General features: G+C 52.9%; 1 protein-coding gene and 1 long non-coding RNA gene across 2 annotated transcripts; one reads left to right on the top strand and one right to left on the bottom strand.

Annotated features, from left to right (window-relative positions):
- MYL9 (myosin light chain 9) lies at positions 1-21,537 on the top strand. The gene is made up of 4 exons (XM_048820377.2): positions 1-123; positions 14,375-14,581; positions 19,260-19,421; positions 20,404-21,537. Exons 2-4 carry the CDS (start codon positions 14,398-14,400, stop codon positions 20,574-20,576), a joined length of 519 nt encoding a protein of 172 aa, XP_048676334.1. The 5' UTR covers positions 1-123; positions 14,375-14,397; the 3' UTR covers positions 20,577-21,537.
- Positions 57-22,753, bottom strand: LOC142068825 (uncharacterized). The gene is made up of 2 exons (XR_012664720.1): positions 22,279-22,753; positions 57-477 (listed from the first exon to the last, which is right to left on the bottom strand). It is a non-coding gene; the product is annotated as an uncharacterized LOC142068825 (long non-coding RNA).
- Positions 22,754-23,487: the final 734 nt, after the last annotated feature.

Below are 23,487 nucleotides of genomic sequence, written 5' to 3'. Positions count from 1 at the left end.
GCCTTTCCCATATGACCCAGCTCCTTCCAGCCAGGGAGATTAAAACAGCTAGTTAATTTCTTCTATTTGCAGGAGTCAGAAACGCCTTTGGGATCTCTGGGTTTTTAACTGTTTCTGACACAGGTAAGAGCTTTTTCCATTGATTCACTTTCCATGTGGTGTGGTTTCCTGGGGGCAGCTAAGGTGTGTCACGGATTAAATCAGAGGGTGCGGGAAGATTCCCAGAAAACTGAGCGCTTACATTTTCCAGTCTCAAGTTAAAAGCTTCCAGCAGTTTTAGGGATGAACGCAAGTTAGTGGACCAAGACCAGAGCTCTGTAGCATCAGAACCTCTCAGGGAAAGAAGTGGGATCCAGTCAAGAACACCCTCTTTGCTGAAATAGACTCTGATATCCTGAAATGGGTTGTGCGAGTACTTGTCCTCCATCACAGGAAGGGGTATTTTGGCAGAGGGTTCCTGGTGCTTTTAGCATTTCACTGCAGAAAAGGAAAGAAAGTTGGAGTCAGATAAGAAGGCTGCCCACTGTGCTGTCAGAAGTTACATGGGAGGAAATGCATCTGTGCCGTGGCTAATTGTTTATCAGTCTAGGGAGCAAATACACATGCATGGAAGGAAATAAACCCAACCTATGTCTGAGTTCTTATACAGCTGGCATGGTCTGGGACGTGGGCAACACCCTGGAGCAGAGCCCTCAGCAGGGGATGGGAACTTGAGGAGTACAGACACTTTGCTGGTTGTCTTCTCACAATGCCAGTTGCCCGGTAGAGAGATTCACATTCTATGCAGTCCTGTCTGAGCCTGCATGAGAAGGGAAGGAAACCTCCAGATCTGTATTCCAGCTGCTTAACCTCTTACCTTTCCTCAGGCAAGATGTTGAAGCAAGGTGTGCTTTGCGGGGCAGGTGTATGGTCTTGGGTGCTGCCATGGCGGGGTGTTTGCCTACCAACACCTGTTACGGCAGCAAAGAACCCTGGCAGGCGTCCCCAGGGAGCGAGAACAGGCGGGCGAACCCACGCAGCACCGTCACCGCTGGGATGTGACAGGAGGGAGACAGTGACAGTAACAGGAGGAGCTCTCCACTCTCACAGCAGGGCCCTTACCCTGCAGAGCACTTGGCTCCCCCAGACAGTCCCACTGACATCAGTGGCACTGTGTTTGGGAGTAACTACTTGCCAGAGTAAGTAAAGGCTGCGCAGCCTGACCCCGTAGCCGTAACAGAGATGAGATGAGCAGATAGAGCATTGATGACAGAGCAGGACACAGCCGTGGCTACTGAACCGCTGACACGCGGCCTTGGCAGGCGTTGACTGTGCTCTCTCTTGGGGACCGTGGAGCGCTCTATTAGTCAGGGGGGCTTCTCCCGGGAAGCGTCAATCTCATATAAGCAAAACCGGGCCTGGAATCAGAGCTGTTGTGAGCACATTGCAATGCACTGAAACAAGCTGGGCTTTTCCGTCTGCTTCCCTGCTCTGAGCTTGCTGTCGGGGCCTGCCTCTGGGTTTCTTGGGCAAGATTCATTTTTGTCTGGAATGTTGTTTTCTCCCATGTCCTTCTGCAGATGGCACAAGACAAGATCCTGGCAAACATGTATACTGCCCTCTCTCAGGTGATCCCCTAGTGATCTTAGAGATCTCCTTAGTGCTCTATTGAGTGATCTGATGTTAGTGGCGGATTAGCCACTGGGGCAACGGGGCCTTGCCCAGGGGCCCCAGGCATTTGGGGGCCCCTGGAAAAATGGGTGCCCCTGCACCCTGACCCCACTCCCCAGTTGGAGCGCCTGACAGGCGGAGCAGGGCAAGCCCCCAGGCCCTGATTCCATTTCCCCAGCAGGAGCATGCTGGGGGGGGGGGGGAGGGAGGAGGGAATGACTGCAGGAGCAAGGGGTGGGGAGGGGCCCTAGCTTGCTCTGGCCCAGGGGCCCCACAAAACCCTAGTCCACCCCTGCCTGAAGCAATAAATTCTCTTGCGTAAGAAAAACTTCATTTACCTCCCTTTTGCTCTCTCAACCCTAAAGCCTGATCTACACCTAAAACTTCAGACAATCTAGCTAAGCTGCTTAGGGCTCTGAAAAACATTGCACGCTGAGCAGTGAAGTTAGGTCGACCCAATGTCCTGTGTAGGCACAGGTAGGTCACTGGAAGGATTTTTCCATCAGCTTAGCTACCCCTCCTCGAGGAGGTGGATTTACTGCAGCGACGGGAAAAACCCCTTCGCTCCACGGCAAGTGTCTCGCGGCGTTGCTGCAGCTATGCTGCTGGAGTGCTTGTAGCGTCCACCACGCCTGGGGTAACTTTTCTCCTGTTCAAACAATGCCCCTCAGAACCCGAGATCAGGCGGCTTCCTAGTCCCAGGTGCTTTCCACCATCGGGCCCCTTGCAGAGTGTCTGTATTTGCGGAACGTTAGAGGGGTGTTAAAATAGCGTTGAGAAGGCTCTGTAACATGTAACCCTGGGAGGAAGAGGAGGCAGGGATAGCGTTGGCCAGTGTGCGGTGCCTGTATGAGACAGCTCCAGGAGTGAACAGTCACTGGTTACCAAAGATGGCTGTGTTTCCTTGGGCATTTAAATTCTTTACCCATTGCTGTTGGCATTTTCTGTCGCCAGTGGGAGGAGCTAAATATCTCGCTGTGCTCCCAAATCAGTGCTTAATCTGTACCAGGGCTCTGGGCCTGGCCGGTCACAGCCCCGGCACCTCTGGGCCTGGCCGGTCACAGCCCCGGCACCTCTGGGCCTGGCCGGTCACAGCCCCGACACCTCTGGGCCTGGCCGGTCACAGCCCCAGCACCTCTGGGCTTGCCGCATCAGTTATGAAAGTAAAAAAGGTTGCTTGAGCCCCGGCACCTCTTTCATTATAAATTAAGCACCGTTCCAAATCAGCCCTCTCTCTCATTTGCCTGGGCCAGGTTCCCCTCCCTGGGCGTAGCCCAGTATTTCTTCAAGGAGGGAATAAAAATCCAAGTTCAGGATCTTCTGCATGGCAAGGACAAGGTCAACAGAAGCCCCTCCCTTAAAACCCAGGGCAAACCGTTTGCCCTCCAGAGCTTTAAAAGGAACATATAAAAGATTATTTCAGACTGTTTGGAGAGTGGCCAATAGCACACACCCATCCCCCTGCTCCCAGGTACTACACCCAGACCCTCATGAGGTGGGCACAGAAATCCAGCTTTGGTTCTTGGCTCCCAAAGGTCTTGCCCAGGAGCTGGCTGCATGAGCGCACAGAAAAGGTAGTTGGGGCCTTTTCCTTCTTTATTCAAAAAGAATTGACCGTAGCGCAGATGCCTCCTGCTCAGCTGGCGCTGCGACTGTAGGGGCTGTTCCTTATGAAACAGGCACAGGAAAAGCCCAGACTGGTCTATTTTGTGCTCAGCTGGAATCCGATTGTGGCATCCCACACAAGGATCGTAGAAGGCGAAGGGTCCCAATAGGCTTTCGTACAGCAAGGATCCCCAAGGGAGGGGGGTGGCAAGGGCAGTGGCGTTCCTGGTGAAAAGAAAAGGAGTACTTGTGGCACCTTAGAGACTAACCAATTTATTTGAGCATGAGCTTTCGTGAGCTACAGCTCACTTCATCGGATGCATACTGTGGAACTGTTCCTGGTGAGGAGTTCCTGTTGATTTCTGGGGTGGCTTCTATCAGGTGACACTCCCTGCAGCAAGGATGATCGGGCCCTCTGAAGACACCGTTTGTGTGGATTATGAAAGAGCCACAGTCACGCTCTGGCAAGCTTTGACTGGTGTATTATTTTATCAGCAACCCCATTAATCTGCCCTGAGTTTCCTTCCCCGAGTGGGGCTGGCAGCCTGCAAGCTGGGGTTAGCGGTATTTTGTACCTTTAAAGTGCTGCCTACACAGTAGTAATTTCTCTACCATCACCCCGTTTTACTGAGCCACAGAGAGGGGTCACATCCTGACCTGGGGCTACACAACGAGCTGGGATTAGGTTTTTGGGGTCCAGCTGCTCAATCCTGCACTCATCCCATGCATCCACACAGCCTGCTTTGAACGCCTTCATCTTCCTACCCTGCCTCCTCCTGATTCTCACTGCATAGTTAGCCTGGGCTCTTACCTTGGTGTTGCCCCTAACCCTCTTCTCTCCACACACAAAACCCTCTTACCCAAGTTCGATGGTGCTTTCAACCTGAGCTAGCTGGCCCGGCGGGGGGTGAGTTAGAGCCTGGGTCCTGCTTTCGCTCAGAGCTGGTAACCCGCCTGCTTTGCAGTGTGGATGCAGGCTAAATCGTTGGAGGGCTGGGTGTGCTCCTGTGCCTTCCCACAATTCCCTGTGTGCCCAGAGGACAGACAGGATCTCCCACAGTTCGCTGGGAAAGTGTCAGAGAATGGCTCAGCTCACTGCAGCACAAAGAAATGTGGGAGAGGCCCCCAGAAGCCCTGGCTGACACACACACGGGAGCACAGCACCAGTGAGGACACAGTCGCTCCAGACGGACTTTGCAGTGTGGCTGCTCACACCCAGGCCAGGCTAGCCCTGGTGCCAATCACCCAGTGAAGACACTCTCTCAGCAACGCCACGTTGCTGTGGCTGATGTCACAGTCGTTTGCCACAGTGAGGGCAGATTGTGGCATCAGTAGCTGGGGAAGGAGAGGAAACGGCTGGTTTTAAAAAAAAAAAAAAAAAAGGCAGGGAATGAGGGGGGATCATCTTGGTGCCCAAATACCGTCCTAGTTGGGTCTGTGAGAGGTGTCTCACTGGAGCAGTCAGCAAAGCATGATGGGAAAAGAAGCACATCTCATGTGCCCCAGCAGGTCACACCTGGTCCCCACTGCCGATATCTGAAGTTTCAAAGGACAACAGGAATCCCCCACCATGCAGCTTTGGGGATAGTGCTCCCTGCCACCGTGCAACTCAGTGCCCTGCAGCATGACATCTGGTGACCCCTCTGTTACCTGAAGTTACTTGTCATTACGCTTTACAACCCTGTTAGAGTGGGTGGCTCAGACCTAGGGCAGCAATGGGGCTTGCTCACTACGGCCGATCTGACAAAATACTGCTTGGTCCTGGTTTTGAACATTCTGGCCACAAACTTCATTGATCTGCTGAGAGTTTGACTGGGTTTTAGTAAGAGACCAGATTGTTTCCCCCAACACTTAGCCGAAAGTGTCACTTACACTGCAAGAACCTAAGCTTGGGTCATCCCGGTCGTTTGGTTATTTATCCTCACTACCCCATGAAGCCCAGCGGAAAGTTAGCAGAAAACAAACCCCGCCTTCCACTGGCTTTAGATGCCGACTGTCCAGCCTAGCCAGGCGGAAAGGGGTTTTCAGCAGCATGTGGCAGCAGAAAGAGAGGGGCTGTCAGCAGCGACGTGCAGAGTGCTGCATGCAGGCCCCAAACTGCTGGAAGCCCACGGTCAACATTTTCAAAAGAGAGCCTGGCCTGAGGCTCCTTACAGAGGCCTCGTTTCCCAGAAGAGCTGAGAAGCTGCCCACAGAAAAACAGGTGTTTAAGGTGTTTCACATTGGGCACACAACCTCACTAGCCGCTTGAAAATCTTGGCCTATATGCCTATATCTGTGGGCCATCTACACTCCAAGTCTCACGGTAGCAGAGCACAGCTGCCTTGCAGTGCTAGGGGTGCCCATGTTCTAACATCCCTCTTTGTTTGTAGCACCGATGGGATGACACAGTGATAGGATCAGGGCAGCTTGGTTGGTATTACAGCTCAGTCCAGTTGGGTTGTTAGACTGCACCCCAAACCCACCCTCTCCCATAACTGTGTTGTCCCATCCACTCCACAAATAGAAACTCTGGTAGAATAGACCCCCCGCCCCAAGGCTGTGTCTACACTAGAAGTTTTGCCCTTTGAATTTCCCACCGTTGCAGCCCCAGAGGTGGTAGCAGTGGCTGGCGCCATAGTGTAGGCTAGGCACTGCTTTGATTGACAGTAGAGCTATTCTGAGCTGGGTTAGATGACTTGGTGTTAAATCCACCAGTGGCAGCCACTAGGCCACCTACCCTGGGGCTCTGAGTGTTGCTTGCACTGGTGGAGCTGAGCCAGCGCTGGCAGAAGTGGGAAAGGTTTGCAACATTTCTCTAGTGTAGACAAGGCTTGAGTGGGTCCAGGTCCAACCCCAGCTACCTTCCTCCTCGCATCATCAAAGCAGAGGGGGGGAAGCAACTGAATTACTGCTGGTGGCTTTCTTCTTCTCCCCCTCCTACCTTTGTGGGTGTTTGTGATCCTAGAGAGACCTCCACCTTGGCTCCCTAGAGGACCTGTACACCTGACTGCAAATATCAAACCGCTTTCCTGAAAGGGACCTTGTAGCCATTGAGCTACAATATAACCAGGGATGACAGAAAATGGGAGTACACATGGCAGACTCTATAGCCAGGCCTACTGACACAGTGGCTCTCAGAGGTGTGAACTCCCCTGCTCTCTCATTCATCACAATGACACATTAACACTGCAGCCCACTTATTAACTTTACCTCTGAAACACTAAGATTGTTCACCATTAAATTGCTGATCCACATAGGAGGAATGCTCAGCTCAGGGGCTTGGCAATTTAGACCAGATGTCGCCATCATATTTTGGCCTCCTTGGTGCCTGTTTCACACACGCACCTCCCGCATCCATCCGTCTGTTTTGTTTGTTTAGAGTCACTGTAAGCTCTTTAGGTGCTGTACAAACACAATGCCCCAGCGTCATGGGGCCTCCATCTTGGCTGAGGCCTCTAAGTCTCTCTGCAGTGCAATTAACTATTAACAACCCCAGCAAAGCAATAACGTTGCACATTTGGACTATGCCAATAAGCAGACACTGAGTATTCAGATAGCTGAGATCTTCACTACTGCTCTTAGAAACTAATTTACAAGCTTTTGAGGCTCTAGCTCCTGGAGTTGGAATGCTCGGTCCTAGTAATATTAGGAGCAACGTCTCCATGGGTTGCTCCAGCATGGGGCCCTACTATTGAGACAGAGATAACATACTGCAGAGGGAGCGAAGCTCCCACAAAAGAGAAGAGAATGATGGCTAGATACAGTGTTTTGGAAGTGCTGCTCACAGAGGAAGCATGGTCAAGCGGATTATGCATAGGGCTGGAGACGTCTGCGTTCTAATCCCACTCAGCTGCTGACATATGGCTTGACCCAAAGGCCACTGAAGTCAGTGGAAAGTCGCCCTTTAACTTCAATGGGTTTTCGATCCTTCCCTACCATTTGGCCGACATGACTTGCTTATTTTCAAGCCTCAAACTGGGCACCCAAAATCAGTGGCGTCTTTGGAACAAGTTAGCCTTCCCCTGTCCAGCATTCACACTGGGTGAGAAGGTACTCTATTGTAAATAATACCCCACCAATTACAAGCCCTTCTTCGAAGTCTGGACATCACAGTTGTCCCAGATGATTAGCAAGTGCTGCTTGTACCCACTGGGCACAATACCTGGGATGAGGGTTTTTGTTCAGGTCTGGCTTAGTGGGTGGCATCTACTTCAGTTTTTCCCCATAGTGAATGGGAAGCCACAGGGTTTACGGCTACACCAGTTCATCTGGTCCCCTTAACTCTGCAGCGCAGGGTGTTTGGAAATGACTCAAAAGTCCCTGCTCCCAGACACAGTGCTGGACACTAGGAAAAGAGTCCCCGAGAATATCGGTACAGACACAGTTGGGCAGCATGTGGACATGCCAAAAGAGGGCTGTTGAAAATCTCATTGCTGCATGGATGTGTTGACACAGTCCAAGAACAAGCCAGACAAATGGCACTTCCCTGCCATCACACCCCTCCTGCTTTAGGAAATTGACCCGTTTATGCCATGTGATGCTTAGAACTACTCACCCAGATGGCACCAGGTTTTCAACACCGGTACAGAAGAATGGTCTTCTGCCAATTTCCTGCATGCATGAAGCTGTTTCCAGCACTGGTTCAGGAGAACCCATTATTAATTACCATTGCCAATAGCAGGCTCAACTTCCTAGGGTAGCTGGGATGACAGCGTCCCATTGACTGCAACGGTTTAGATGCTCTGAAGTGCAGTTGAGGTAAGCTACTTGATCTTTCCCTGCTCAGCCACATCATTTATTAGGTGGGTCTGTTTGCAAAAACTCTCCAGGAATTTCATTTAAATAGCTCTATGGAGACTTATGGTGTTGTTTTAAAAAGCTAGAATGTTGTGAGTAAGCCAAGCCAGGCCCAGATATTGAGCATTCTGCCAGGGAACATTTTGGTCTAAGGCCCCTGAGCAACAAAAATCTGTGCCATCAAAACCACGTTCCGGCAACATAACGAGAACCATCGAGCAGGGAAAACAATCCAAGTTGTTCTTTTGTCCCCAAAGCACCAAGGGTGCAGGGTAAATATTTGGATAATGTTAATTCACAAGGTTAGAGCACAACCGGTGTTTATTTTCCTAGCATTTTGCTACTTTTTGCAGTGTATTTTTAAGGTGTTGTACAGGCCTGGTCCAAAGCCCGTCATAGGCAACAGAAGCCTTTCCAGTGACTTCATCAGGCTGTAGATCAGGCCCCAGGTGATTCGTGCACCTCAGTTGAACTCTCCTGTTGGCAGATTGGAGTCTCTGCAGCCATCTGGACCTCCAGTTATTGTTACAGGGACCCAGCATGTCCTGGGTGCTCTCCAAGACATGCAGATTGACACTGTCCGTGCCACAAAGCGCCTGACAATCTAACTGGGGCATGACGAGCAGGGGCATCAAGCGTTGGGAAGAGGGTGGGATGAGGAAGGAGGAGATCAGATGTGAACATGTTAGTGCTTCAGTTATGTTATCATCTCCCCGTGGGCCTCGGGGGAGGAGCAAGTGTTCTAGGAGGAATCTGAGTGGACCAAGGTGGCAGCTGGGAGGACTTGGTTACTGTCCCTTATTCATTCTGCGCCATAGATTTGCATGGTGCTAAGGGATGACCGCAGCCAAGGAGTTTGCCACTCAAGGGAGCCCTATTCCTACACCTTTCCTCCCACTGATTAGCACCCGCTTGCCTACATAGTCCCTCGAGTGCAATGCATTGCTCATTGTAAGTGAGGGCTGCAGAATCAGGCCCCGTGCTGGGCACCACATCCCGAGGTGACGACAACCAGTGGGGAGGGTGGAATAAGGAAAGGGGAAGGGGTTACCTCCATTTGTGAGCCCCAGATCGTTAGCTGCAGGAATGCAGGATAGTCTGTAAATGCTACAGCGCTTCCTCCAGCTCGCCCCATGGAGAAGGGCTCCTGGTACACTTCCCGCTGCCCCCCACCCCCCGGCCCCTGCAGCTCTTGGCATTGTGGGTGAACACATGTCTATAGTAGGAGTGTATTCCCCAGTGCCCAGCCAGAGGGCAGAGAGCTTCTTCTGGGAAGTCACTGTTAGGTGCTCCAAGTCTTCTCCCTGCAGTCAGTGATGTTGCACCGAGAAACATACCCCCACGTCGCAGCGGGCACAGGGCAGCCCCCAGGCCAGAGATGAGCCAGCACCTCTCGGAGGGAAGCTGTATTACCGGATTGGCACTTAAATGTGTCATTCCTCTAAAAGGGGCTAACTTGCAGTACCATTTCCCTGGTCGGAGCCCTCCCCAGGCTGTCCAAACACTAAGGTCTCTTGTAGCGTTTCCTCAGTCTAGAGCTGGGGCCCGGGGCAATAACGGGTGCTCTTCATGTAGCAGATATAAGGGGCAAGAGCACCAGAGCACGGTGGTAAGAGGCAGGATGAGCAGATGGGTTCAGGGAAGCAGCAGCAGGAGATTGCTGCAGTCACGACAGCCCTGCCCCAATGCAATACTCAGGGGCACCCTAGCCATGTCAGTAGGTACTGGGGTGCAGAGAAGTAACGGCGGTAAAACAGCGGTTGGGGCTCGGAGGCCTCTTGCACCACGTCGGTGGGGCCATCTCTGGCCAACGCAGCTCCAGCGAGAGGAGGCTGCTCCCAAAGGATGCTCGTGTGAGGCAAGGGCCAGGCAGCGGGGAGCGCTTTCAGGCTCCATGGTGTGGTTCACACCCCTGCACCCTGACTGCCCTCGCGCCCCCCACCAATGCAGCTTCGCTGGGAAAGGGAAGGGGAACAGGAGCCGCGAAAGAAGAAAGAAAGGGGGAAATACACCGCAAACGGAGGAGGAGAAAGAAAACAGAATGAGAGAAGAAAAAACAGGAGTGAGGGGCTCGGCAGCGGCAGCTGTGCCACGGCATGGCAGGAAAGGCAAGAGAAGGGTGCCCACGTGCCAGTCCATCACGTGGGGACAGGCTCTCCTGCTCTGGGTGCATCCTGTCCAACCTTGGCTTGCAGACTCTGAGGAGATCCTGGTCCTATGGTTGTCCCAAAGGCCTTGTTAGGTTTGTCCGTAGCAATGCCCCAGTTGCAAAGCGTGGATGGCCTTTCCCAGAACAGCTCACATGAGGTGGCCAAAACAGCCGGGGTGTGTTTTCTGGCACATAGCACTGAGCGGTATCGTGCAGCCTAATGCAACATGACATGGTGCCTTAACTGCTTTGTGACCCATGCCACATAAGCCAGGAATGCAGGTGGGCGTGTTCCCCAGCCTGGCATAGGGGGCACACACCAATCATAACAATACTCTACACTTCCCCCCATGGAGCTTAAAGCACTTTCCAAACAGGCATGAATTCAGCCTCACACCTCCCCCCGCACAGCAGGTGCGTGCTAACATCCACGCTTCACTGATGGAGAAACTGAGGCACAGAGCAATGATGTGACTTGCCCAAGGTCATCGCATGGAAGGCTATAAACAGCATGCAGATCTCCTGACTCCCAGTTCTGTGCTTTAACCACTAGGGACATTCTGAACTTGATCAGCCAGCAGGCTTGAGGCACAGATCCATGCACAAGGGGCTCGGAACCAGGAGGCCCCCAGTTCTCATCCTGTCTCTCCTGCTGGTTGTTGAGTTATGCTAGGCAAGTTGCTTGGAAATGTGGGGCTAACCATCTGCATTAACTCTGGGTGCCCCACTTGAGACATCTTAAAGGAAGCGGTCTGGCTTTCAGAGAAGCACCCTAGTCTCCCGCTGAAGACAATGGCAGTTGTGGGTGCACAGCACCTCTGAAAATCAGATCCTTGACAACTCAGTTTGGGCACCCAGAATGAGGGAATGCTTGGAAATATGGGCTTCCGCCTCTGCCTCAGTTTTCCCATCTGCAAAATGGGGGTAAAATGCACTTGCTGCAAAATGGGGTGATGATACCAACCTACTTCCCCAGAGGCGTTGGGAGGACTCAGCTGTGTGAAGCACAATATAAGTGCCTGGTATTATTGCAACTAATCGGTTAGTAACATTACCGGGTTACGGTCTCCTGCGATGACGGGTGAGGGAGAGGAAGCAGTTGTGACTCATCAGTGCCATCCTGTGGCAAACATAACAGTGGATTCATCCCTAGCTGTGGGCTGTTACCTGCATGTAGTGAGAGGCTGTCGCAGCCTTAAACTAAGTCTCTACCTCCAGCTGCTATGAGATTGACTGAATGAGCCTCTCCTGGAGCCCTCTTGCTGCATTAGGCAGCTGGGCTTTGAACTTGCTATTGCCGTGGGCCTAGTGTTTGCTCCTGCTGTACAGGCCTAGCAGCCGCTCCAAGGCCTTGTCTACACAAGAATGCTGCACTGGTTAGTAGGTGAATTTGTTTAAAAATTAGGTCAGTTAAATAGGTGCCAGGTCCTGGGTAGATGCTCATGTCCCGGTTTAAGAGTGGCTTACTGCAGTTTAGCTGAAGTCAATAGGGAAGACATGTGCTAAGCGGATATACGACACTCTTAAACTAGCACCAAACCCTTTTCAGTATAACAGAGTCAGTTTAAAACCACACCTGTAACCAAACCACTGCAAGTTTGTGTGCAGACACGAAGGTAGAAACCTCCAGGGGTCAGGAAGTTCCTGTGACCTTTGGGATCATTGACCTTCCCCCACCCCAGCAGCAGAGTAATGAGTTTAAGCTCTTTTGACAGTGCTGTGCGGGTTTCCTTTGCGGCCGAGGACTGAGAGGTTTATGGAGCGGTTGCTTTGTGAGAAGTGCTCACCCACAAATGATAGGATGTTTGTGTCTTTTATCATGGCCCATGTGAGTTCATTCGGCAGCCACAGTAACTCCCACTCTTGTTACAACAGCCACTGCGGGGTGCTGGTATTCCCTGGCCATGATTCCTGCACCCACCCACAGCTCTCTGTGGAGGTAATGCATAGGCCCCCCGGAGTGAAGGATTTTTCCCTGGAGAGGCAGGTGACACCTGTCCTACCTCCCCTGTGCAGGAGCCTGAAAAGGGGCAATGATGACTCAAGTCCCTCAGTTGGCAGGTGAGGTGCAGCCATGTGGGAATCAGTCAGTTAGGGTGGGCTGATGATGGTACCCTGAACTGAGCCCTTGGGCGGTAACTGACCAGGTGAAATGGACCAGGTAGGTGGGGAGTCCATCCAGCAGCAAGATGCCTTGCACCATTAGGGCATACCAAGCAGGTGATGTGACTGGAACTTACCAGAGCAATTAAATCCCTAAGCAGATGATCAGAGGAAGAGCCACAACCAGGCTACAGGGAAAAAATATTCAACTATGTAGCAGACTGCGGACTGTTCACCTACTGAAGATCTGGGGAGAGCAGCCTGTTCCCACCCAGCTGATACAGTAACAGGATAGCGAGTCACGTGACCCATGCAGGAATGATGGGCAGGCACCTGGCTGGGGGCAATCCCCAGCCAGGGGAGTTGCTAGGAGACTTGCTGGGGTTTAGAAAGCAGGCCTGGCATGATGGTATCAGCAGCCCCCATGGCAAATGCTCAGCAAAGGTGCTGGCATGAAGGGGCCTGGCCTCTCCCCTGCAGGCTGCAATGCCGCACCCTGCTTAGGAGCTGGGAGACATAGCGGCTGTTCTCTGAGCTGAGTCTCATGGCCTTGCTAGGGGAGGGGATGGGGGCAGCGTGAGTGAGCTCAGGGCCAGGTGCTCTGAGATCTGTAACTGTTAACCCTCTCCCTGCCGTGACAGAGCCCACCCATGCAAGAGTGGCTGCTGCTCTCCTGCACGGGGCTGCTGGATATGCTCATTAGGCCATCCTGGGTGTAAATCACAGCCCTCTCCCCCATCCCCTGCCCCAGATTACAGCTCAGTGTGCTGGAACCCCCTAGCCCTAGGTCACAAGCTGCTGCTGCGGGGGTGAGCCCAGCTCGGCAAACGGCTTTCTGGCGAAACAAAGAGGGCAGGGGGCGGGGAGTGGAATGCTAGGAATCTGCAAGGAGCAGATAACCAACTTCCTGCTTGTTCCTAACAGGGCCTGCACTGGGAAGGCAGCCCAGAGCCCAGGTCTTCGTTTGTGAGCCTTTCTTTGTGTGTTTAAAGTGTACAAGGCAAGCAGATCACTGCAAGGCTTTGTGATGGAGGGGAGGATGGCCGGGCTCTTGCCCTGGTATTGGGAACTCTCTGCACATCTATAACCCCTTCCGTGCAAGAATCCTAAAGACGGGGACACTCTGCCTGACCTGAGGGGTTGCCCTTGGGCTCAGGGGACTGGGGTCAGTAACAGGCAGCTCTGCAGCACTCCATCTGCTGGGCCCCCTCTGACCAGGGAGCCCCCCTCTCCCCAGTATCCTGAGGGATGCTTGTCTATTGCACAGGGCTCTTCTGGTTAAGGATGGGCCAAATTCTGCTTTCAGGCACATACACTAGGGGTGGTGGAGTTACACCGAGCTTACACCCGCAGCAAGTGGGGCAAAGTCTGGCACACTCCAAGTGCCCATAGTGTGGAGTCCCTCCCTGGAGGGGCGATGGGGGATTTGTCACATAAGCCCCATGACACTTGAGACTTGATCCAGGACCCTCACAGCCCCTAGCAAGCTGCTGTAGCAGGGGAGGCGGGTCCCCATGGCGGAGCCGGGGGGGGGCTCTACCAATTTTGCCGCCCCAAGCAGCCACCGCCGAATCGCCGCCTCCACAACAGCAACGGAGCTGCCGCCAAATTGCCGCTGCGGGACACGGACGGCCGCCCCATTCTAAAAGCCGCCCCGAGCACCTGCTTGGAAAGCTGGTGCCTGGAGCCAGCCCTGGGTGGAGCTGCTGGATGCTCAGCTAGAAGCCTCTCTCTGCAGACTGGGCTAATTAAAGGCCCCAAAGGACAGTTTGGAGTCTGAGACCAGCGGGTACAGCTGGTGGCCTGGTGACTGCACACCAGAAGCGGCTGCAGGGGCAGATCTCGGCCGAGAAGGCTGCTAGCTCGCTTCCTGGAGTATTTTTCTCTTCTCACATTCTTAATGTCTTACATGGAGGGAGCGTGGGTGGGTCAGTGTAAGAGCGGACTCTGGAAAAGGCCTAGAAAAAGGCCAGTGTCGATGCAGGCCCTGCTGAAATCACTCAGATAGATTGCTCCACTCCATTCCTGTTGAGTCTGTCTGTTCCCCTGGTTGGTCAGTCTCCTTTCTGCTTTCCCTGTCTCACTCAGGAGGTAGATCACCAGCTGCCAAGATGTCCAGCAAGAGAGCCAAGGCCAAAACCACCAAGAAGCGCCCCCAGCGTGCTACTTCCAATGTCTTTGCCATGTTTGACCAGTCGCAAATCCAGGAGTTCAAGGAGGCTTTCAACATGATTGACCAGAACCGCGATGGCTTCATCGACAAGGAGGATCTGCATGACATGCTGGCGTCTCTAGGTAACAAGTGCCAATCCAACAGGGTGCCTGCACTGGTCAGCTGGTAGGCCACAGGGACTGTGCTTGGGGAACGGGGAGTAGCCCTATAGGTATTTGACAGTTACTCTATGTTGAAGGTCTCTGACCTCTTCAGCCCTCTCTTCCGCGTCACCCTCCTATTTAAATAAACGATCCCCTCAGGGAAACTGGCAGCACAGTTCAGTAAAGGCTGGGGCTTGTCTATCCCAGGAACCCTTTGCACTGGGGAAGCAACACTAACACTGCTCCACCAGTGCAAATCCCTAGTGCAGGTGAGCAACACAGGTGAAAAAAGTGACTTGTCACTTTTCACACTGCTGCAGTGTGTCTGCACAAGGAATCTGTACTGGTACAGCTACGTTGGTGCAGAATACTCCCCTGCAGAGGTAACACTGTCCCTGGGTTGGTGCGTCTTTGGGAATCAAACACGGGACCTCTGGGTCTGAAAGCAGGAGCCTTTACTCCTTGAGCTAACAGAGCAGAATCAAACTGCTATACACACGCTGGCCACTGGGGGGTGACAGCTACCTGTTCGTTGTGGGTTATGTAGGTGAACCCTGTTCTGCTGCTCCACTTCCAGCACCATCACCCTCTCCAGGGAGAGACCCTCGGGAGTAGGGGTGGGAAAACACTCCAGCCCAATCCCTGTCACAGTCCCCTCTATGCAGGGAAATGTGCCGAGTTCTGGATCCGCACCCAGCTATTGAAATCTATTTGAGGCCACCCCAGGGTGCTGCCCCCCAGGGCCAGACAAAACCTTTTACCCACCCCTTTGGTTGCGTTAGTCCAGCACTCGTGATCTCTCCCTTCCTCTTCCACCGGCGGGGCTGGACGGGATGTGACTCAAAGCTCCGCTCCCTGCCTCCCACGGACCCGAGGCCCGACTGTTTATAGCACAGTCTGAGCCACGGTGGCTCTAAAGACTGTCCCTGGGTTTGGTTTACTTTAGGATCTGCCCTGACTACGTTGGCTCCCTGGTTGTGGCCCAGAGGGGGTCATTGGTCACTGAGGCCAGTCTGGGCTGCAAATCACCTGACTTCCCTTGCAAGAACCCTGAGGCTGAGTGGCAGCACCCTGGGGTAGGGGCCAGTATCTCTGGGGCACAGCAGAGCCCTCATTGGCACAGGGCTTCCCATCCCTGTCCCAAAGAAGTGTGTGTAAATGCAGCCCCCAGGCCATGCTAATACCTTATGGGTCCTGATTCCCGCTTGTTGCTAGCACGGGTCAAGCTGCAGGGCAGACAGGGCTCTGGGCTGTAAAAGAGAAGCCAGGTAGGCTGAAATACAAATATTCTGGCTGTGGTATAGAGCCAGCGCCCTGGAAATCTCACCACATGCTGCAGGGGTCTCTCCCCTCCCAGGGCATATAGACTTAGACATCCTGGAAATCTTACCACATGCTGCAGGGGTCTCTCCCCTCCCAGGGCATATAGAAAGTGGCTGATTATGGTTTACGTTTCTACTGCAGTAGTGTCCAGAGGCCTACAGGTTGGGCCCCACTGTGGTTGGTGCTGCACAGACAGCTCCCCAAAGAGCTTCCTTCCTATCCCCCTCCCACTGGGTTTTGCCCTTGAATGTCTTCCCCTTCCCCCTTCCTTTGTCCTGTGTTAAGGCCCACTCCCCACCCCACCAAATATGTGCTAAACCATTCATCCCTATGGACCATCCTTTCAAATCAACCTAACCACATGGGGGGAGCGTAATAACTGGAGGCTTCTCCTTAAAGTGCCAGCACTGAAATAGTTAATGCAGCTACTTCTCAGTTAGACCCATGTTCGCACCCCTTTGGTGTGGAAGGAGCTGGCCCCACCTCTCAGCTGTTTGTCTGTGGGCAGACGCAGGCCCAGTCAACACTTGAAAAGTTTTACTGGCATGGCTCTGTTGGACAGAGGCGGGCGGCGCACACACGTGTGTTTTTGCCAGCACAGTTATGCCAGTAAAGCTCTAGCATAGTGATAGTGGTATGAGGCTCTTTATGCCGGCTTTGCTGAACTGCAGTAAGCTACACTGGTCTAAGCACTTTAATAACAGTATAATTGCACCCACACTTGGATTTTGGGTTTTTTTCCCCCTTTTACTATAATTAAAGTGGCAAAACATAATGTAGACAAGGCTGCAGGAAAACAGCATTGCCTTGGGCCATGTTCTGAAGGTCTTTGGAAGAGCTAATACTCCTCCTCCTCCCTCCCCCAATTGCTTGCATTCAGCTAACAATAAAGGAAATGCCAATACTCCACAAGAAATCGCAGTGGTGGGTATTTCCAGGACACCGGGTGGGGAGACCTGGGTTTCTATTCCCAGCTCTGCCATCAAGTTGCTCTGTAACCTTGAGCAAATCCCTTCCCTTCTGTACCTCAGTTTCCCCATCTGTAGAAAGGGGACAATGATTCCCCTGCCTCCTTAGTAAACTGCACTGAGATCCATGGGCGAAAAGGTCTGCGTAAGCACAAAGTATTATTACTGTTTGTACCCTGTTGCTCATTACTTCTCCACTCCGCCCGAGCACTAAAGTTCACAGCCACAACAGCCTGAGCCGGAGAGGAAGGAGGGTTATGGGACTGTTTTCTTTGGAGACGCTGCTCTCCAGAGCTTTCGGAAAGGTGTACGTGTGTGACTGAGATTCCCAGCCAGCGCTGCCCTGGCTTGTTTAGCAGGTCAGCCAGCACAAAAAAGGCTCTCTGGGGATAGGAGCAGAGCCCAAGGCTCCAGCTCGTTTTGACTTGCAAGTTTTGCCAAGTTCCCCCACCCAAAGTTCTTTCTGCTTAGCTGCAGGCCAGGTGGATTTCAACCTCCTCTCTCCTCTTTCCTTCCTGCCTCCGCAGTCCCCCCCACTACCCAGGAGGTCTGTCAATTATTGACCTGGCTACCAAACCTGTTCTGAAGTCCTAGTGCAGCCAGGAGGCAGAGCTCCCCCCATTCCCCACCTAACTGCACACAAAAGCGAGGGGAAGAGGGGCTGGGCTCAGACTGTAAAACGTGTGTTTTGAAGCCGGGCACAAAGAGAGCTGTTTGCAGCCGCACCCACCAGAGGGCACTGAGCTGTACAGGCCGGCTCCCGCTGAGGGAAAAGCGGTATGATGGAATGGGAAGAGCTGAATGAAGGGGTCTGGGTGAGGAATAGATTGTCAGACAAGGTTGCCCCTCTCTCTGGGCAGCAGGCAGGGGCAGACTGGGATTCTCTCCACTCTGCGGGTTAATCAAACTTCCTGGGGGACACGTGTCAGGAATTTAGCTTCCCCGGAGGCCAGCCGTTCCGAATTTGCATGCCAGCGCTCCAGCCCTCAGGCTGTCGGCAGTCATGCGGTCCATGTCCTTGAGCGGGCTGGCGGGAACCCTTATGGTCCCGTATCTGTGGTGAACCCTGCTGGAAAGCAAGTGGAATGCTGGCACTGCAGGGACACACGTGCTGGCACAATGCAGCCTTCTGATTGTGACAAATGGATGCCCCGGGTGTGTGAACATGGCCGAAGCGAGCCCATTTAGAAGTGAAGACAAATATTCATGAGCACTTCTTTGCACTACTCAGCTGGCCGGGATACTCAGCGAGAAAGGCGAACCCATAATGTTTTCAGAAGGACCTAAGGCCCAGATTCTCACGGGCGTTAGGGAGCTGGGTGCCTTAATACCTTTGAGGATCTGGGCCATTGACTTCCAGTGAGACCCAGGCTGCTGAGTGCCTCAGTCACTTTGGAAGATGGGACTCGGGTGCTTTTGAAGAACTTAAATAGGCCCAATGGCCTGTGATGGGCTATTAGATGGGGTGAGATCTGAGTTACCCAGGAAAGAATTTTCTGTAGTATCTGGCTGATGAATCTTGCCCATGTGCTCAGGGTTTAGCTGATCGCCATATTTGGGGACGGGAAGGAATTTTCCTCCAGGGCAGATTGGAAGAGGCCCTGGAGGTTTTTCGCCTTCCTCTGTAGCATGGGGCATGGGTCACTTGCTGGAGGATTCTCTGCTCCTTGAAGTCTTTAAACTACAATTTGAGGACTTCAATAGCACAGGTGTGAGGTTTTTTTTGTAGGAGTGGTGGGTGAAATTCTGTGGCCTGCGTTATGCAGGAGGTCAGACTAGATGATCATAATGGTCCCTTCTGACCTAAATATCTATGAATCTATGAACTTACCTGCTGCTTTTGTCCAGTCAGGACACATGGGGTTTAGAACAGGGGGGGCAGAGAAGATACAGACTGGGGGATCCTCCAGATGCACCCGGAATGCAGGCTGAGGGCCAACGGGACCAGCTGCTTAAGGTCCCCGTTTGTCTGACTACCCAGAAAGATCCTGTGAGATCCTGGCCCCTCCATGCTGACATTTCTGACCAGCGAACAGCTGGGCTGTGGGCCTCATTTCTGCCTCCCAAAGAGCGATTTTGGTGTCCCCGAGCCATGCGCTTGCCTTGGGTTTGGGTCTAATCTAGTGATTAGAACAGGGACCTGGGAATCAGGACTCCTAGGTTCTAGTCCTGGCTCTGTCACTGACTTGCTGGGTGATCTTGGACCAGTTGCTTCACTTCCATACCTCAGTTTCCCCACCTGTAAAATGGGGAACAATCATTCCCGTGTGTCATGAGGCTTTAGTCATGTTTCAAGTACCCAGAGCCCCTCAGCTGAGCAGGCATAGGAGTGCAGCGGCTCACCCTGCGCTGGTTCTGTATGGCAGGGAAGAACCCCACTGACGAGTACCTGGAGGGCATGATGAGCGAGGCGCCGGGTCCCATCAACTTCACCATGTTCCTCACCATGTTCGGAGAGAAGCTGAACGGCACCGACCCAGAAGACGTCATCCGCAATGCCTTTGCCTGCTTCGACGAGGACGCGACAGGTATGGTAACAGGGGCCAGGCTGGCTGCTCAGTCAGCCCCATGCCAGCCAGGGATGCTGGGCTGAGCCAGCCAGTGGAGCAGGCAGCATTGCTCCCCCAGTGCCTGGCTCCCAGGCAGAGGTGTGTGGGGCTGGCCAGGGTGGCTGCCTTTAACCCGGGGCTGAGGGCCCAGAAGGGAGAGAGGCTCCTACGTATCATTGAGGATCCGGGCCTAAGCCAGTTTTCTGGGGCCCATCCAATGCCCAGCCCGAAGGAGGAGCCTTTTGCTCTAGTTCAAAAGCCTGGCAAGCTCATAGAGTGGGACCCAGCATCCTTGTCCTCCCTTGGTTTGTCTGCAGAACAAAGGCATGATGCTGCCTTTGCTCAGATCCACCTGGGAAGGGAATAACGGGGGGTCCCGAGAGCTGCGATTGAGGGGCACTGTCCAGGCTGCAGGATCACAGAACCACTGACTCAGAAAATGCTGTCTGCTGAGGGATACCCTTCCTGCAGGGGATGCTGATCCACTGAGCTCCTTCTGAGACCCACGCTCTCCCCTTCAGCCCCTCACGAATCCCCCTGGCAGTGTGAATCCCGGGTGCGGGCACTATCCCACTCTCTGTGGCCTCCAGGGTCGCTTTGCATACTGCGCTGACTGGGAAGAGGCCATCCTGTTCCTAAGGGGCTCAGATTTGAATCTCCGGCCACCTGTTCACGGCAGCTCTCGTCCCATTGCGGTGCCACTGTTAACATTTGCAGCCCAGTGTCCTTGGTCCCTGGAATCGCGACACCATGTAGCAAGGGCTGCCAAATCCTTGGACCAGTCTCTTTAGAAACACCCCGTTCTCCCGGTGCTAGGTCATCCTGGGCTCTCCCTGGCCAGTGCTTCCCAGGAGCCAGTTCAGAGTTCTGTTCCCCGGCTCCATTCGCTCGGGCACTCCAGCTGCATTAACTCCACCTCCTTTATCTTTCCTCTTCCCTGCCATTCATTGCCCCCTTGCAGGTTTCATTCACGAAGACCATTTGCGCGAGCTGCTCACCACCATGGGGGACAGGTTCACAGACGAGGAGGTGGACGAGATGTACCGAGAGGCCCCCATCGACAAGAAAGGCAACTTCAACTACGTGGAGTTCACCCGCATCCTCAAGCACGGAGCCAAAGACAAAGACGACTAGAGCCGGGAGGCGCCCGTCCCACCTTCTGTACACATGCTGTGCCCCTCCTCCCTGAGCACCTGTGCTGCCTCTGGCCCAGAGTCCCAGCGGGCCGACCCCATGGAAAATGCCTTAAAGCACATGCTATGAGGCGTTAACCCTGCTCTGCATTAGGGACGAGCTGGCCCCCTCACAAATGCCCCTCCCAGGAGAAGATGAATCTTCACACTCCCGTCCCTCAGCCCTTTGAGCATGTCAACCATTCCTAGCCTCAGTCGATCCTGTTCACAGCAGGTCAGTCCAGATGGCTCCCATTCCCCCAAAGATCTGACCTCCTGAATTCAAGTGCTGTGTGGAGGAGGTGACCAGAGGAAAGGGGGATAGTTACCATGGGCTCAGCTCACCAGTGCTGTAGCATCTGGCAATGTGCATATGATCCATGGCCATCCAGAGTGTAAACCCCTGAGGGGGCCTGTTGAGGTTGCTGCCTACCCCCTGGCCATTGACTCTCTTCCCAGCGACGCCACCCCGACTCTCTCCCTTTATTTCAGAGCAGGCTTATACTGGAGCTACAAGTTCTGTTCTTCTAACCCACTGGGAATCCCTCCTTGCCCTGGCCCTGCCTGCCTGGCCCCATTCTGCACTCATAATAATTTGCACTTAGATAGCACCTTTCATCTGAGAATAGCAGAGCACATGGACCCCTGTGTATTTTCCCTGCCACGCTCCAGCCTGTCCTTGTAGTGGGGTGGACCGGGAGGGGTAGGGGTCCCTCTACTGGGTGGTGCTGGTGGTCGTGGTGGTCAGGGCTGCATGGCAGATGGAGCATGCACACAAGGCATTCTGGGGGGTGGCTTTACCATGCAGAGATCTTGCAATCACACCAGCTAAGGGTGGTCAAACCATTCTGCTGGGGATTAACATTTGTGCATCTAATTAGCCCCTCTCAATGAGGAACAATAAAATCCTGCTCTGCATTTTACCTTGTTGACAATGTTTACCCATAATCCCCAGCAGCTAGCCTGCCATTTCAGAACTGACTTTCTCCAGTGTTGCAGTCCATAAGACAAGAGCCCTCTCCACATTAAGCCAGTCACAGCTGCTGTCATCAGTATGGGTCTGTCACCCACTGGAATGAACGAATGGAAGTTCCCGATGTGCGCGCTACACTTGGACTCAAGAGACAGCAGAACATGGGATTTGCCAGAATGGATATGAGCCTTGATCCATCCAATCCCAGGTCCTGCCTCCCATCTCGGCCAATATCCAGGGCTTGAGAGGCAGGTGGGACCTACCCAGGACACACCTCACCAGCTGTGCCATGCTGGGTATGTAAAGTAGAAAACTTCCTGCATTCCACTAGACAGCCATTTTTCACCCTGACACACATGCTTTGATCACCCCCCTCTCCTTACACACATACCCTCAGATATTACCCAGCCTGATTCCCAGGGTATATTACGTAACATGCAGCGGATCATAAACCCATATAGACCATCTCCATTCATTTTCCAGCAGTTATTATCCAGTACAAATCCAGATCCTAAGAACATTGACAAGGAAAGAAATATACAACTGCCCCCTCTTTTTAAAAAAAAAAAGTTTCCTATTTGAATAATTGTGTTTTGTGGCTTTAGAAGCTATGATTTAAGGGATTCAGAAAATTGAAATTACTTATAAAATATAAAGGATATAATACCAATGAGTGCATGTGCACAGTTACCTTATTTACCAGGTCATCTTCTTGTTTTACGGCACATGGTACATTTCTGTCCTTGATTAACTTGTCCTAAGCAGTCATCTGTAGCATCAGCCGGGTTGGAAGAGCCCGCTCTGATGGGTCATCCACTGTGTCCTCCCAACGCTGTGCCCCAGTTGGCAGCTTCAATCCTGTGCTGTCCTGGAGAGATGGGTCTGCCCATGACTTACACCAACAATGTCAGCTTCACCTCCCCTCATGGCAGCGTGTTCTGTGGCAGAGTTGCTTCTGTACTCTAGCTGTGAACGTCTTCTGAACATTCACCCCACATTTTTGCTCCTGCAGCTTAAGCTGCGAGGTCCACCCTTGTCAACCGATGGAGCTGGTCACTCCCTGTACAACACACAGCCCATTGCAGAGGAGAGGCCGTTTTTAAACACAGGGAGCTGATTTGAAAAGCTGCCAGTTTAAATCAAGAGTCACCAAGGCGTGCTGAAAACTGGCTGTGAGACACAGACCCATCTCTACAGCTATGAGGGTTCCTAAGTGCTGCACCTGCCACCCAGCCAATTAGACGCCTCTATCTTAAGCTCTATTTCAGTGTCCATGGTTTCAGACCTGCTAGAATATTTGCAATAGCAAACGCCTTGTTAATGTCCAACAATGGTCTATAAACTGGATGCTAAGGTGATAGGCACTAGTGTGTCAGCCTGGATGGATGCATGCATGCAGTCCTTAATTTGTAATGAAAAAGCAATTTTTTTACATTCATAACTGATGCAACAAGCCCAGAGATCCTGGGGCTATGAACTGCCAGGCCTAGAGGTGCCGGGTCTCAGCCCTGGCAAGTCCTGGCACAAAGTAAGCACTGGATGCATGCCAGATATATGAACGTAGATAGCCCTGACTGTTTGCCCCACAGGGAGAAGACGCATTCTATCTCCTCTTGCATGACAGTTCCCCATAGTAACAAGAGAATACACCCTAACTGTTCTTGCAAACCATAGGGAGATTATTTTCTGGGGCATGGTGAAGCACAGGGCTCACAGGGAATAATCTGACAACAGTGATGATAGAATCCACATGAAAAACTCTCACTAAACACAGCTGCCTTGAGATGCCAGATCACAGCTTGTGGGCATTGAACTCTAGATCTGGCCTCCTCTGGACCTCTGCTACAAATTGTGGGTGGGTATCCTGAAGGGATGGGAGCCACAAGTGTTTAGCAGGCAA

Source organism: Caretta caretta, chromosome 13, assembly GCF_965140235.1.
Source record: "Caretta caretta isolate rCarCar2 chromosome 13, rCarCar1.hap1, whole genome shotgun sequence".
Lineage (NCBI taxonomy): Eukaryota > Metazoa > Chordata > Testudines > Cheloniidae > Caretta > Caretta caretta.
Note: the sequence above shows the minus strand (reverse complement) of the source record. Positions and strands in the feature narration are given on the sequence as shown.